The sequence below is a fragment of the Ceratotherium simum genome, chromosome 5, assembly GCF_057802395.1.
Source record: "Ceratotherium simum simum isolate JZ-2026a chromosome 5, ASM5780239v1, whole genome shotgun sequence".
NCBI lineage: Eukaryota > Metazoa > Chordata > Mammalia > Perissodactyla > Rhinocerotidae > Ceratotherium > Ceratotherium simum.
In genome coordinates, this window is record NC_141904.1 from 88,308,382 (window position 1) to 88,322,653 (window position 14,272).

Consider the following 14,272-nt stretch of genomic DNA (forward strand, 5'->3'; position numbering starts at 1 on the left):
ACCCCAGCTTGGGCCTCTCCCCCGGGGCCCCTGCTGAGTTCGTTCCCAGGCGCACTTGTCACCAGGCCAGAATGACTGCTGAGAAGCCAGCGTGGGAGCAGAGGGACCTCATGATGGGCCCGTGAGAACTGCAGGGTGCACCACCCTGACGCTGTTGGCCCTGCAGGCTCCTCTGTCCCTGGGGCAGGAGGGGTGGGGACCTCGAAGGGCATCCCCAGCTCAGATGTTCTGAGGTTGAGCTGGGACTGTGACCTTATTAGGAACCAAGTGGTGGGAGACATCAGAGCCGGTGACCCGACTCCCGTCTTTACTCACAGTTGTGTTTGTCCAGCTGCTCACTCGTGGTCACTCACTCTCCCTCACTCATGCATTCCTTCACTCGTGTACTCCATCCCCTTCGCCTTCGCCCACTCGCAGCCCCTCCTCTGTCCTCCAGCCCCCACCTTTCCAGCGCCCTCTCTGCAGGGCCCGGCCCAGGGCTCACGCCGGGCTGGGCTGGCTGACCGGGCCCTTCCCTGCAGGGAGGGCTCCTTGAAGGTGGGCGACAGGCTGCTCAGCGTTGATGGGATCCCGCTGCAGGGGGCCAGCCATGCCGCTGCCCTGGCCACCCTGCGGCAGTGCAGCCACGAGGCACTCTTCCAGGTGGAGTACGACGTGGCCGTCCCAGGTGAGCTGGGGCCTGAAGGCTGGGTTGGGGTGGGAAGAGGCCCTGGGAAGAGGAGCATGGGCACAGATCCTCACCACCACAAAGGCTGTGTGCCCTTGGGCCAGGCGCTGAGCCTCTCTGAGCTGCTCTGGGTAATGAACACTATGTGCCAGGCATCATCTGACGCCCTGGCGATCCAGCTGAGAGAAGTACAGACAAGGTGACTGTTCTCAGGGAGCTGACATTCTGGGGAGACACAGACAGTAGATGGAATAAATCAAGTACCCAGTGTGTCAGATGACAGTAGTGCTGTAAAAAAAAAAATCAGGGCGAGAGAAGGCCTGGGAGAAGGCGAGGATGCCCTCCGACTTGCAGCCATCCAAGTGAGAGAGAAGTGTTGGTGGCTGGACGGGGCTGGTTGCTGAGGGGGAGCTCAGAAGGGGCGGATTCGGGAAATACGATGGAAGGGAGCTGGCCCAATGTGCTGGTGTTTGGACCTGGTGGCGGGGACAGAGCAGGGGAGCTGGATTTTGTCTTCCAGCCCCTGGGTGGCTTGACAGGGCTGCCGTTTTCTGAGATGGGGCGGGCTCGCCGTGAACCAGTACTGCCGTTCAGTGCCGGCACACAGCAGGTGTCGATAAATGTGAGCAAATTAGTATCGCCCTGCAAAGCCCTGGGGCCAGAGCCCCTCAGACCTGATTCCTGCCCCTCCTCTGTTGTTGAGCGGCTGTGTGACCTCGGACGAGGCCTTCACCTCCACAGACCTCGGTTTTCTTGTCTGCACACTGGGTGCGATGATCCCTCCCCGGCAGTGGGGATTAACTCGAGACAGCAGAGTGAGGCGGGGGGAGAGGCTCAGTATTTGCATTTCAGAGTCTTCTTTCCTTCCTGTGCCAGATGTGGTGGCCGGCACTGCTGGGCCCTCGACAGTGGAAATAACCAAGACTCCGGGGTCCACCCTGGGGATCTCGCTCACCACCAGCTCCCACCGGGACAGGCCGGTCCTCACCATCGACCGCGTCAAGCCGGCTAGCGTGGTGGACAGGTGAGGCACGCGCCGCGTGCTGCCGCGGCCGGGGGGCTGTGCGGGGGAGAGGCCGCCCAGGGCTCTGGCCGGCTGGACCCGCCTCCCCTTCACTCCCCTGCCCGGCCAGGAGTGGGGCCCTGCATGCTGGAGACCGCATCCTGTCCATCGACGGCACCAGCACAGAGCGCTGCTCGCTGCTCGAGGCCACCAAGCTCCTGGCCAGCGTGTCGGAGAAAGTGCGGCTGGAGGTCCTGCCTGCACCCCGAAGTCAAACGCCCCTGAAGCCCTCAGAGGCAGGTGGGTCCTCTGGGAGGGTCTCAGGGCCCAAATCTGAGGGCAGATGGGGAGGGGTCCACAAGGCCCCAGAGGCCTAAGGCCAAAGCTCTGAGCAGGCTAAAATTTACTGGAACAAACATTCCTACAGGGAAGGTCAACCTGTCCAGTGCAGCCGCTGGGTGGGGAGGTGGGTCAGTGGGTCCAGTGCAGGGTGGGGAGGTGGGTCAGTGGGTCCAGTGCAGGGTGGGGAGGTGGGTCAGAGCAACAACCTGAATGTTTGAGTTGACAGTCTGCTGGCATGGATGCCCCCGAAGCTAGTTTCATCACTGGTTGCATTAATAGAAGTGTAAGGGCTATAACAAGGGAGGGGACAGTCCTTCTGTGCTACTCAGAGCTTGGATCCTGGGTTCAGCAGGTCCAGAAGAGGCAGCCAGGCAGTTGGGAGGGCCTAGGGCACCCCCTGTGAGGAGCTGGGGTCTCCCAGCCTGCAACAGGGAGCTGGGGTGCTGGGAAGTTCCAAGAGCAGAGGGAGAAGGTGATCTAGGGGACCAGGGGGCAGAGCTGGGGCCCGGGGCAGGGTGAAGGGTGGTCACAGGGAGGCGGCTCCCTGCTCAAGGCGAGGAAGTGCCTCCGGCAGTCCAAACCCAGGCTTTGGGTTCAAATCCCAACCTTGTCCCCTGCTGGACAGGTGCTTTGCCTCTCTGAGCCTCAGTTGCCTCATCTGTAAACGGGAGTGAGGACCCGAGTGCACAGGCTTGGCGGAGGTTACACGAGTAAAGGACAGAGCATGGCTAGGGCTGCCATCTGGGCAGTCAGGCCGTGGATTCCAAGTCCCGGGACACAGCGTGTGGGCAAGGCTGGAGTCTGCTCGCCCCACCCTTCGCAAGCCTGACCGTCCGGGAGAGAAAGAAATCCCCTAGATCAGATGTGGGGGGACGGGCCTGGGGGAGGGTCCGTCTCTGTGGTCTCGGCCAGGGTCTGAGAAGGCCCTAGTGAGCCACGGCCAGGGGCTGACACAGGAGGCCTGGGGTGAAGTGGTGGCGTGCGTTCATTCATTCCCGCCTGTTTACGGGGCACCTGCTGCGGGACGGGCTTGGTGCTGGGCTTCCTGTGGGTCATCTCGCTTCCTGCTCCGGACAGTCTCTGAGGTCGGTATTGCTGCCATCTCCTGTCAGAGGTGGCCGAGGCGGCTGAGCTCAGAGAAGTGCATTGCCTTGCGAGGCACACAGCTGCCCACGGTCCTCCAGGCCGTCCTCCGGGCTGTCCTCCTGGCCCTCGTTGACTGGGCCTCAGCTGGGTGCTCTAAGCACATCAGGAGCCTAAACTCATCCGGAACCTCCCCGGGGCCCTAGGAGGTGGCTGCTCTCAGTCCCTTATACAGATGATGACACAGAGGCACAGAGGGGCTGAGTGACTTGTCTCAGTGAGCCAGCAGCTGGCTGCAGAGGCGGCCAGGCCCCTGGGGGAGGGTGGGGGCGCTGCACGGGGACGCAGGATTGGTGGGCTGAGGTAGCGGGGTCCTCTCTCGGCCCTCCCGGGACACGCTGCCCCCCGCGGGGCTCTCAGAGCCCCGCAGCGGAAGGAAGAGCCAGCACAGGGCCGGGGGCGGTAGGGGAGGAGCGTCGTCGCACGGGGCCAGCTTGGAGGGCCGGGGCGGGGCGGGGCGGGGTCAGGGTCTCTGGGGTCCCGCGCAGATGCTCAGGTGGGGTGGGAGTGCAGCGTCCCGACCGCAGCTGCTCCCCGCAGAGCCCCGGGCCAGCTCTCGGGCTCCAGGGCCAGCGCGCGGCCTGGCTCCGACCCCGCCCTGGCACCTCCTGGCAGGCCTTGGCCGCGGCTGCTTTCCCTCCCTTGTCCCCTGCTGAGCACAGTGCCCGGCACAGAGCGGGCGGCCAGCACGCGGGAGCACAGTCCCCACTGCCTCCCTCGGCTCAGGGGACGGGTCGGGGCGCAGCCTCCAGGGGCGGGCGGGGCGTGGGGAGGTCAGACCGCGCAGCGCCTGACGCCTGGACCTCTCTCTCTTCCTCCGTCGGCCCGGCCCAGTGAAGGTGCAGAGGAGCGAGCAGCCGCGTCGCTGGGACCCCTGCGTGCCCTCCTGCCGCGGCCCCAGGCCCGGCCACTGCAAGGCGCCCAGCTGGGCCGCACCTGGCGGCCAGGACCAGAGCCGAGGTAACGGGCCCACCTGCCGCGCTTGTGCATGTTTTATGAGGGCGGAAACCAAGACTCCGAATGGGAGGGCCTGCCCAGGGTCGCCTGGCACCGTAGTGATGAGATGGGCCCCTGTGCCTGGCAGCTGGGCTCCCCGGGTCTGTGGAAACCCTGCAGTCTTTGAGGCCCAGGGGGAGACTTGCCCGAGGTCACACAGTGCGTGGTTGGGGTGAAAGGAGGTCTCCTCATGTCTCCTGTGGCTGGGGGGCTTGCTGGCACCCACCCAGTGGCGTGCGGAGGGCCTGCTGGGGCTCACGGGGCTGTGCTCTCATCTCCCCAGCCTCGTCCTCGACTCCCTTTTCCTCGCCGACTGTAAACCACGCCTTGCCCTGCACCAACCCCAGCACCCTTCCCCGTGGGTCCCAGCCTATGAGCCCCCAGACCACGATGGGGCGGAGGAGGCAGCGAAGAAGGGAACATAAGAGCTCATGTAAGCTGTGGTCTCTTCCCTCCCATTTTGGCTGCCTGGATGCCTAAGAGGGAGATTTCCCCAAGGGTGGGGGGTATTTTGGGCAGGGCCCCTGGTATTGGTGGGGGGTCATGAAATAGCATGAGTGGTACACCAGGCTGCCATGGATGGTTGCCCAGGTTGTGCACTGCCCAGGGACGTACCTGAGGGGGGCCAATTACTTTGTACATTTCAGTCTTGTGTTTTTATTATGGAAAATTTCTAGCAGGTAGTGGCAAAGTGTCTTGAGGAAAGGATGCCTTTTCAGATTTGTGTGAAGTTCTCACAGTAACTCCATTTCATTTTCTTTTTTATTCAGTCCTTCTGATCCATTCAAGGAGAAAGTCTGAGTGTGGTGAAACTGTCTTTACTGCCTCTCTGACATTTTTTAATTTCCCCTAAGACAGAGACACACAAGCCTGAAATGAGCCATCCAGAATGTAATAATTTTCACTTTTACTAGATACATATTTCTACTTGCCTTTTGTTTGTAGACATTGTTCTTTATTTATAATCACTGTATATATAGGTCCGTTTTGAAGTGAATGTATTGAAGTGTTTAGAAGAGTGAAGAAATGTGAAGATAAATCGTAGTGATTGATAATGCAGGAGGCGTGTGAATGCCCAGAATTTTGAAATTTTTCCTGGGAGGAGTCTTTCCTTTGTTGATGTAGAAAGTTTACCCAACTTCCTGCCATGGGTGTTGCAGAGGCCTCCAGGAAAGATGGAGGGTCAAACTGGGCCATTTGGAATTGAACTACGTTAGGGAAAAGAGGAGTACCAGTTACCTGGCACCTGAAAGGAGCTAAATATGGTTATGAGCTTCCCAAGAGCCAAATGAAAAGGGAAACATTTCAGGGTCAGATGAGAGATAAAATACACCTTTACCAACCACTTTTGTCAACGACCAGTGCTGGGGGTGTGTAGGTGAAAAGATTAGAAATGCTCTTCATAGGCAGGGGCATGTGGAGGCTGGGGGCTCTTGGGACCCCTTACCTATCTGCTTCCTAGGATGGGTGACCAATGAAGTATTATCATTATTATTGTTGATGATAACAATTAATCAGTTAAACAACATTTTTTAATATTTCCTATGTACCAGGCACCATTCTCATCATTTGGGATGTAATAGTGAAAAAAAGAATAAATGTAAATATAATAACACATAATGTGTAGTATAAAACATAACAAAATAGTATATAAAGACGTAATAGTATAATATAATTAGTAATATAATGAATTACAATAATAAATTTTATTTAATAAATGGTATCCAATATTCATATTAATAGTATGAATGTTTTTATATATGGAATATAAAACAAAATATATTAAGAAACATAACATATCAAATAGATATAAAGTCATCATATGACTCAGCAATTCCACATCTGGGTATCTGCCCAAAAGAAAAGAAAACATATGCCGGGTCTCCCCAAAACGCGCACACGCTTGTCCGTGGCAGCCTTGTGCGTAGTATCACAAAGGTGGAAACAACTCGGGTGCCCGTCAGCAGATGAACGGACAAACAAAATGTGGTGTCCGCTAGAGGGGCCGTTACTCGGCCTTCGAAGGAAGGGAGTACTGACAGCTGCTGGTACGTGCTTGAACCCTGACAGCACGATGCTGAGTGAGAGAAGCCAGACACAGGAGGCCACATATTGTGGGAGTCCATGTATGAAATGTCCAGAACAGGGAAATCGACAGAGAAGAAAATAGAGTAGTGATTGCTTAAGGGAGCGAAGGGAGGATTTGGGGCGAAGGCTAAAGGGTACAAGGTCTCCTTCTGAGGCGATGAAAGTGTTCTGAAATTGACTGTGGTTCAGACTGTACAACTTGGTGAATATACTAAAAACCATCGCACTGTACCCTCAAAATAGGTGAATACCGTGGCAGGTGAATTGTATCTCAATAAAGCTGTTACCAGAAATGACATAGTGTATACTATAGTGTATAATAATAGCAATATGATATGATATAATAAAATATAACGTGACATGGCATAGTGTCACCGACCCTCAGAACCTGTTTCACCACATGACAGTGCCGGGAGCTGTCTTCCTTAATCCTTGCCACAGCCCTGCCAGGTGGGAATCCAGGTCCCATTGTGCAGAGGAGGAAACCAGGGCTCAGAGCAGGCCGCGCTGGGGCCTGGCCCCAGTGAGTCGGCCTCCCCTCGCAGAGCAGAGCCGCGCCAGGCTGGCGCTGGCGGGAAGGCGGCTCCGGGCCGCCCACCTGAGTGCCGTGCCCACCTTCCCTGCAGTGTCGCTGGCCTCCAGCACGGTGGGGCCCGGCGGGCAGATCGTGCACGCGGAGACCACGGAAGTCGTGCTCTGCGGAGACCCCCTCAGCGGCTTCGGCCTGCAGCTCCAGGGCGGCATCTTCGCCACCGAGACCCTGTCCTCCCCGCCCCTCGTGCGCTTCATCGAGCCTGACAGCCCAGCCGACAGGTGAGCCTGCTGCCCCCTCCCCGCTGGGCCTGTCACTCTCCAATTCAGGGGGCTCACAGACAGGGAAACTGAGTCAGACACCAAGCCTGGCTGCACAAGGGTATCCGGCCTAACCAGCACATCAACTCCATCACCAGCCCCATTTTACATCTGAGGAAACCGAGGCTCAGAGAAGCTGATTCACTTGCCGAGGGTCACACAGCTCCTGAGTGACCCAGGAGTTGAACTCCTATTTGTGTGTAGTCAGAGTCTTCTGTACACATATCTCGTAAGGCACAGCATCGTCTCCGTTGGGCAGAGACTCTGAGGCCCAGCAAGGTCACACCCTTCTGCAGAGTCACGTGATACATTGCCTGAGGATCTCCAGCCAGCACAGGGCTGAGCTGAGAGTCACACGCAGGCCAGGCCGGGAGGTGGGGCCCGGGTTCGGCCCTGGCCCTGCCCCCGCACGGTGTTCCTGTCTCCCGATGGAGCTGGGATGGTGATGGAACTGCTTCTCTCTGCCGGGCTGCCCGCTGTGCAGGTGTGGGCTGCTGCAGGTTGGGGACCGCGTCCTGTCCATCAACGGCATCGCCACCGAGGACGGGACCATGGAGGAAGCCAACCAGCTGCTTCGGGATGCTGCGCTGGCCCACAGGGTCGTGCTGGAGGTCGAGTTTGACGTGGCCGGTGAGTGATGCCCCTGGCTTCGACCCTGCGCTCCCTCTCTTATCTCCACCTGCGCGTCACCCACCCCACCATCCTCCTCCCGCGGTCCTGTGTGGCATAGGCCTGAGCGCTGATGGTGAGAAGGAAGCACTGGCAGGGACGAAGAGGGATGCCACAGCCAGCGTGAGGGCGACAAGGCAGTTTTGCAAACAGGACCTAGGGAGGGCGGCCGGGTGCTGGAAATGCTCCACTCTGCTCTGGGGCCTAGGCAAAGAACCCCAAACAGCAGCTCAGGTGAGATCCTGGTCCTGAGATTTGGAACCTCTGGGACTTTGGACAGGACACCTCCTCTCCACCCTCACTTTCCCCGACTGCGAAATAGCGACTAGAATCCTGCCGCGGGGACGGTGTTCCCATTAGGTGAGATAAATCCTGTGAGAACACCCCGCTAAGGCCTGGTGCCTAACAGTTACTTGGGGAATTGTCACTGGATCTTAAGTGGGTTGGGTCTGTCCGTGAGGAACCCCTGGCTGGCAGTCGCGAGGTCTGGGGTCCAGTCCCAACTCTGCTCTGACCAGGTGGGCTGGTCATCTTGGGCAAATCTCTCAGCTCACCATGGCTGTTTTCTGTCTGTCAGTGGAAGAAGCAGGATGGGGGTGGGACAGTGACTTTTTGGGGTTCCTCCCAGCTGGAACAGAGTGGGTGTAGGGCAGGGACTCCCTGAGGCTCCTCCCTTGGGTCTCACGGGGGTCCGTGTCTGTCTGTACCAGAGTCCGTCATCCCGAGCAGTGGCACCTTCCACGTGAAGCTGCCCAAGAGGCGCGGTGTGGAGCTGGGCATCACCATCAGCTGTGAGTCCCCTCCCTGTACGGCCTGCCTGACCCTGGGAGCCAGCCACCTGCTGCGAGAAAGAGCGTGCCCAGCCCTGAGGACCCTGAGGAGCAGCTGCTGGCCTTTTCGTGGCAGGGATACCCCGCCTGCCCCGGGGGAAAGGCTCCGGGTTGGGAGGCTGACTGGAGTTCCCTCCACCCTGCATTGTGCAGCTATGTGTCCTTGGGCAAGGCCTGAGCTTCTCGAAGCCTTGGTTTCCTGTTCTGCGCAGTTGGAGTCTAGCGTTTTGGGTCTCCCGGTGGGATGCAGTGGCTTGTAAGGCACCAAACACATGGGCCAGGTTTGATTTTCTGTCGACCTCCGTGTTCCCAGGGCCCAGAAGAGGCCTGGAACACAGAAGGTGCTTAATTCATGCTCCAACTCTGGTCACTAACGGGAAAACCCATTAACCCCATTGGATTCTTTTTGCAAGAAAACTTGGCCACTCCTGCGACACTCACTGTCTTAGGTCATATTCTCCCAGAAGCAGCTTCTCAGACAAGGAGTCCGGTGTGGGGGTTTGTGGAGGAGGGCTTTTGGGATCCACACCCGAGAGCTGTGAGGGCAGAGTGAGGTGGATGTGGCCCCTCATGTGCCAGCGGTGTTGCAGGCCTGGGCCAAGGAAGAAGCTGGGCTGTGTTGCAGTCGCAGTAGAGGCTCAGCCAGTCTGAGGAGAGCTCTGGAGCCGGGAGGCCTGGGAAGCTGTCTTGAGCTGAGCTGCGAAGCAGCCCTTGCGCCGCTCCGTGGCCCAGTCCTTGGACGTAGGCGGCACCCAGGAGGGGCGCTTCCTCGGCTGCAGGCTCTTTCCAGAGGGAGCCCGCTGTGAGCCGTGCGGCCAGCGCTCGCTGCAGCTGGGGAGGGAAGACCTCTATGGTGGCAGGGTCACCCTTTCACAGCGGGTCTGGTTCCCGGCCCGGGGTCAGGTGCTGGGGACACAGACACCAGCCAGAGACAGCCCCTCCAGGAGCTCCCGGTTTGCTGGGGGAAGGGCTGATGTGGATTGAGCACCTACCGTGTGCCAGGGTCTGTGTGAGGTTTCCTGCCCGCCTCGTCTAGTTCAATCTCACGATGTCCCCACGAGGCCTGTGGTGTCATCTGCATTTTACAGAGGGGAAACTGAAGCCCAGAGAGGCGAGCTGATTTGCTCAGTCACCCGGCCAGGAAGCAGTGGGAGCGGGGTGTGCGGCCCCGAGTGCACGCCCCGACTCCTGGCCCCCACCCCCGAGGCGGGGCGATGGGAAGGCGGACCGCTGTCCTCTCTTCCTCCAGCAGCCAGCAGGAAGCGAGGGGAGCCCCTGATCATCTCTGACGTCAAGAAGGGCAGTGTGGCACACAGGTGGGGCCTGGGCACCTGAAGGGGGAGCGGTCAGTGGAGGTGGACATGGTACCTCATGTGCCAGGCTCTTCCCGGCCCTACTCCTGCTCGCGCAGGACCGGCACCCTCGAGCCAGGTGACAGGCTGCTGGCCATCGACAACACCCGCCTGGACAGCTGTCCCCTGGAGGACGCCGTGCAAATCCTGCAGCAGTGCGAGGACCTGGTGAGGCTGAAGGTCCGCAAGGATGAGGACAACTCTGGTACGCATCCGACCCCGCCCGCCCCTCTCGAGGTCCAGCCTCCCACCGCGGGGGCCCAGCTTGCAACTCAGGGCTCCCTCTGGCTGGGGAGGGGCATGGTGGGTGGCCCCCAGGGCTGGCTGGTGGAGACTCTTGGAGGGCACAGATGTGGGAGCGGGCAGCACCACGGACTTCTCACTGTCCCTGGGGCCTGGAGCCCTCCAGGGCCCCGGTGAGGTCGGGGAGTTGGAGACGCACAAAGCCCCGCAGAGGAGCCCCTCGAAGCAGCTGTGAGCAGATGAGCGGGTGGGCTGGTGGGCGTGAATGAGGGTGGGGGTGCAGCAAGGCGGGGGTGGGGGGGCGGTGAGTGAAAAGGCACAGGCTGCAGACGCAGACCCCTGAGGCCACAGGGTGACCAGGGGAGTGAGCTGGAAGAAGGCAGGAAAATGACTCAGGTCGGGGAAGCAGAGAGAAGGGAAAGGACAGTGGCCATGGAGGGCGAGCCCTCATCGGGAGGGCAGCCCCAACTCCTACCCTGCAGAGGGGTCGCTTGTGGGAAGAAAAGCTGGAAGTCTGGTTTCTTCTTATCATCATCATCGTCAGCATCATCATGTTGTTATTTCGTGTGGTGTGTGAAATCTGTGTTTTAAGATGCTGCTTCCATGTTTCTTTTCTTTATTTTTTTTAAAAAATGGTGTTTGGGTGCAAGAAAACATTTCTGGAGGCAGAAGATGGCCTCAGGGTCCCCAGGTTGAGCCATCTGAAGTCATGGCCCTAGCGAATGAGGGAACTGATGGATGAGTGAGTGAATGGATGAGTTGCCCCAAGGGCTCCTGGGCCCTGCCCCTGGACCCTGCCCCGATGGGTCCCCCCTTGCAGATGAGCAGGAGATGACGGGTGCCATCAGCTACACGGTGGAGCTGAAGCGCTACGGGGGCCCCTTGGGCATCACCATCTCGGGCACGGAGGAGCCTTTTGACCCCATTGTCATCTCAGGCCTCACCAAGCGAGGTCTGGCTGAGAGGTGAGCCGGGACTCTGTGGGCACACATGGGGTGGGCCCAGGGACCCTCATGGGAAGCTGGGCTTTGGGACCAGCCAAACTGGATTATGACCTTTGTTCCAATGTCGATGCCCTGGTGACATCAGGCCTGTGCCTTCCCTCTCTGAGCCTCCATTCGCAGAGGCAGGCCAGCCCCCGGCAGACTGCCCGGGCCTCCAGGTACGCTGGACAAATGTGCTAACCCCTCTGCTCCCTCCCAACCTGGAGCTTCCGGAAAGTCGGTATTGTGAGCCTTTTTGGAGCGCCTGTTTTGTGCCTTCATGGTACAGGAGCCATGTCCCCGCACCTGGGTCCCAGCACAGCCTGGGACTTTAACTGCCCCCTGCTCTCCCTTCCCCTAGAAAGTGTCCTCGAAGTTGCGGCAGCTCGGGGGCTGTGAGAGGAGGGGTGTCCCAGGCGCTCCCGGTTGGAGGGGGGAGCCAGTGGATCTGGGACTCAGAGGTGGAATGGGGCCCCCTATTCCACTCCTATGTGCTGGACCCTAAGGGTCGCAGGGAGGCCACCCCAATGTGAGTGAGACGAGCTTTTCCCGACAGCTGTGCAGTGAGCTCCTGGCAGAGAGGAGCTGGCTGTAAAGGGGGAGGTTGGTCGGGCCTGGCGGGTAGGGGGACCCCGTGGCGGGCGAGCTGGGACGCGGCAGGGATTCTGGGGCTGTGGCCCCGCAGGACGCCTCCCTGTGCTGGTCTTTCCACTCCTGGAGCGCCCCCTGCCGGACGCCTGGCAGACTGCAGAGGCCAGCGGGGACCGTTCCAGCCTCACACACCTTCACCCACTCCCACGGTCACTGGGAGCCTGGGAATCAGCCGGTTTTGGGCGCGGGGGAGGCCACAGACAGTCCCACTGACTTCGCCAGGCTGATGGTGTTTGGCGCTGTCCAGCTGTGGTAGAACGCAAGAGACGAATTTATTTACCAACTTTCTAGTAGCCACATTAGAAAAGTAAAAAGAAACAAAATGAGTCTTAAATATATATTTATTTCAACATGTAATCAATATAAAAATTTTTAACAAAATACTTTATCTTCTTTTCTTCACACTACGTCTTCAGACCTGGTGTGTGTCTCACACTTTCCGCACATCTCGGTTGGGGCCGGCTGATTCTCAGGGGCCCAGCAGCCACATGTGGCTGGTGGCTGTCGTGCTGGACAGCGTGGCTCCAGCTGCCCTCCCTGAATCCCCCGCTCCCTGACTCACTCACTCCCCAGGCCCCCGGGGAGCTTGCTGGGCAGTGCTGGCCACGAGGGCACGCTGGTTGGACCCTCCATGAGCTCCCACCGGGGGCGACATCTGCATTTGGGGTTCAAGACCCCTGACCCCAGTCCCCTGTCTCCTCCCTCCCGGGTCAGGTGCGTTCTCGGCACCTGCTGCAGCTTCTCTCCGCACTCTCGGCCCTGGCTGCTCCTCAGAGCACCTTCCGCCGTCCACTCCCAGAGGTACTATTTAATTGGTCAGGGGTGGGGACCAGGCATCTGCGGTTCTTAAAAATCTCCTCAAGTCATTCGTTCTAATGGTATCCAGGCAGAAAACCACTGGGCCAAAGCAGTGCTTCTGTCTGGCCTCGTCAGCCCCTCGTAGCCCCTTGTGAAGTCACCTGGGCCTTGGGGATTATGCTCATTCTCTGGGTAGGTAAACTGAGGCCCAGGGAGAAAGAAAGGCTACCCAAGTATTTCTGCTGGAGGGAAACATGAGCCCATCTCACCCACCCATCGTTCAATTAAAACTTGATAAAATAAGTATTATCACACTCACTTTACAGATGAAGGAACTGAGACTCAGGGAAGCTAAGAAACTGGTTCAAGATCACGCAGCTAGTACGTGGGCTTCAAACCATGCTCCAAACTGAGGCTTGACACTGGTTCCAGAACTTAACCTCAGAGTCAGGCGGGATCATCCCCTCCCAGATTCTAGACTTTATACGTCTATTAATGCAATCCAAGGTCACACTTGCTTTTTTTTTGCAGTTGGGTTTAACTGAGGTCAGCCAGGCTTGTGCCTTGGAGTTTCTGAGTTCCAGGGGCAGATCCCTACTCCGAAGCCCTGAGTGTCTAACTCTCATCCCCTGCCCTGTACCCCCTCCCCAGGACTGGCGCTATCCACGTTGGAGACCGTATTCTGGCCATCAACAGTGTTAGCCTCAAGGGCCGGCCGCTGAGTGAGGCCATCCACCTCCTGCAGGTGGCTGGCGAGACCGTCACACTGAAGATCAAGAAACAGCTAGAGCGTGAGCCTCACCCCACGCCCTGGGGCCATCCAGCCCCTTTAGGAAGGGAGAGCCCTCTGTGCCTGGCTCTATGTGCCCACCCCTGTGGAATCTCCACGGAATCCTGTGGAGGTGGGCAGATACCTGGGACAGCCAGCGAGACAAGACAGAGAGGGGAGCGGTGGGCCGAGGTCACACAGCTGGCGTGGGGCAGAGTCTGGTTGCAGCCCGGCTCTTCATCACCTCTTGCCTTTTAAGGCTGTTTGTGGCCGTCACTTGTGCATGTCTCAGTTTCCCCTGAGTTTGCCCCCTGGGCCTCGGTAGGGAGGCCACCACACGCCGTGGAAGGAACCTGAGCCTTGGGGTCTTCCTTCTGATCTGGGCTCCATTATTGCTCACCATAGGACCTTGGGCCTGCTGTTCAGCCTCCTGAGCCTCGGTTTCCCACCTGTGAAATGGGTTTGCCTGCTGGCGTGCCACCTCCCGCGTGTCAGACTGCCCAGCGGCAGGCTGGGGGGCTCAGGGCCTGTGAGCTCCCAGACCACACTCACGTGCAGAAGCTGAGGCTCGCTGGGCGTCTCCAGGTCTCTGAGGTCAGAGGCCAATGGCAGTGACACCCCCTTTTCCTTCTAGGCCCCCTCCCACCCCGCAAGTCGGGCAGCCTCAGCGAGGCCAGCGATGCGGATGACGACCCGCCCGAGGCGCTCAAAGGAGGCCTGCTGGCAGCCCGGTTCCCACCAGCCGTGCCCAGTGTGGACAGCGCCGTGGAGTCCTGGGACAGCTCGGCGACAGAGGGTGGCTTTGGGGGCCCAGGTAAAACCTCGGGGCCCTTGGACAAGCCACACACTCTCCCTGGGCCACCCCAACTGCCAGGTCTTTGCAAGG

At 59.1% G+C, this 14,272-nt stretch overlaps 1 protein-coding gene across 3 annotated transcripts in view; it reads left to right on the forward strand.

Moving 5' to 3' along the window:
* The window catches only part of GRIP2 (glutamate receptor interacting protein 2), a 98,068-nt gene that overhangs the window by 69,482 nt on the left and 14,314 nt on the right, over nucleotides 1–14,272 (forward strand). For 2 of the 3 annotated variants that reach the window (XM_087431571.1, XM_087431574.1), the window contains exons 7-19: nucleotides 522–667; nucleotides 1,544–1,691; nucleotides 1,801–1,970; nucleotides 3,990–4,115; nucleotides 4,435–4,584; nucleotides 6,866–7,052; nucleotides 7,576–7,721; nucleotides 8,471–8,551; nucleotides 9,840–9,906; nucleotides 10,002–10,147; nucleotides 11,006–11,150; nucleotides 13,269–13,408; nucleotides 14,021–14,200. In XM_087431571.1, coding sequence (XP_087287697.1) covers nucleotides 522–667; nucleotides 1,544–1,691; nucleotides 1,801–1,970; nucleotides 3,990–4,115; nucleotides 4,435–4,584; nucleotides 6,866–7,052; nucleotides 7,576–7,721; nucleotides 8,471–8,551; nucleotides 9,840–9,906; nucleotides 10,002–10,147; nucleotides 11,006–11,150; nucleotides 13,269–13,408; nucleotides 14,021–14,200 — 1,832 coding nt within the window. The remainder of the gene's footprint in view (nucleotides 1–521; nucleotides 668–1,543; nucleotides 1,692–1,800; nucleotides 1,971–3,989; nucleotides 4,116–4,434; nucleotides 4,585–6,865; nucleotides 7,053–7,575; nucleotides 7,722–8,470; nucleotides 8,552–9,839; nucleotides 9,907–10,001; nucleotides 10,148–11,005; nucleotides 11,151–13,268; nucleotides 13,409–14,020; nucleotides 14,201–14,272) is intronic. The other variant, XM_087431572.1, reaches the window with a different exon arrangement.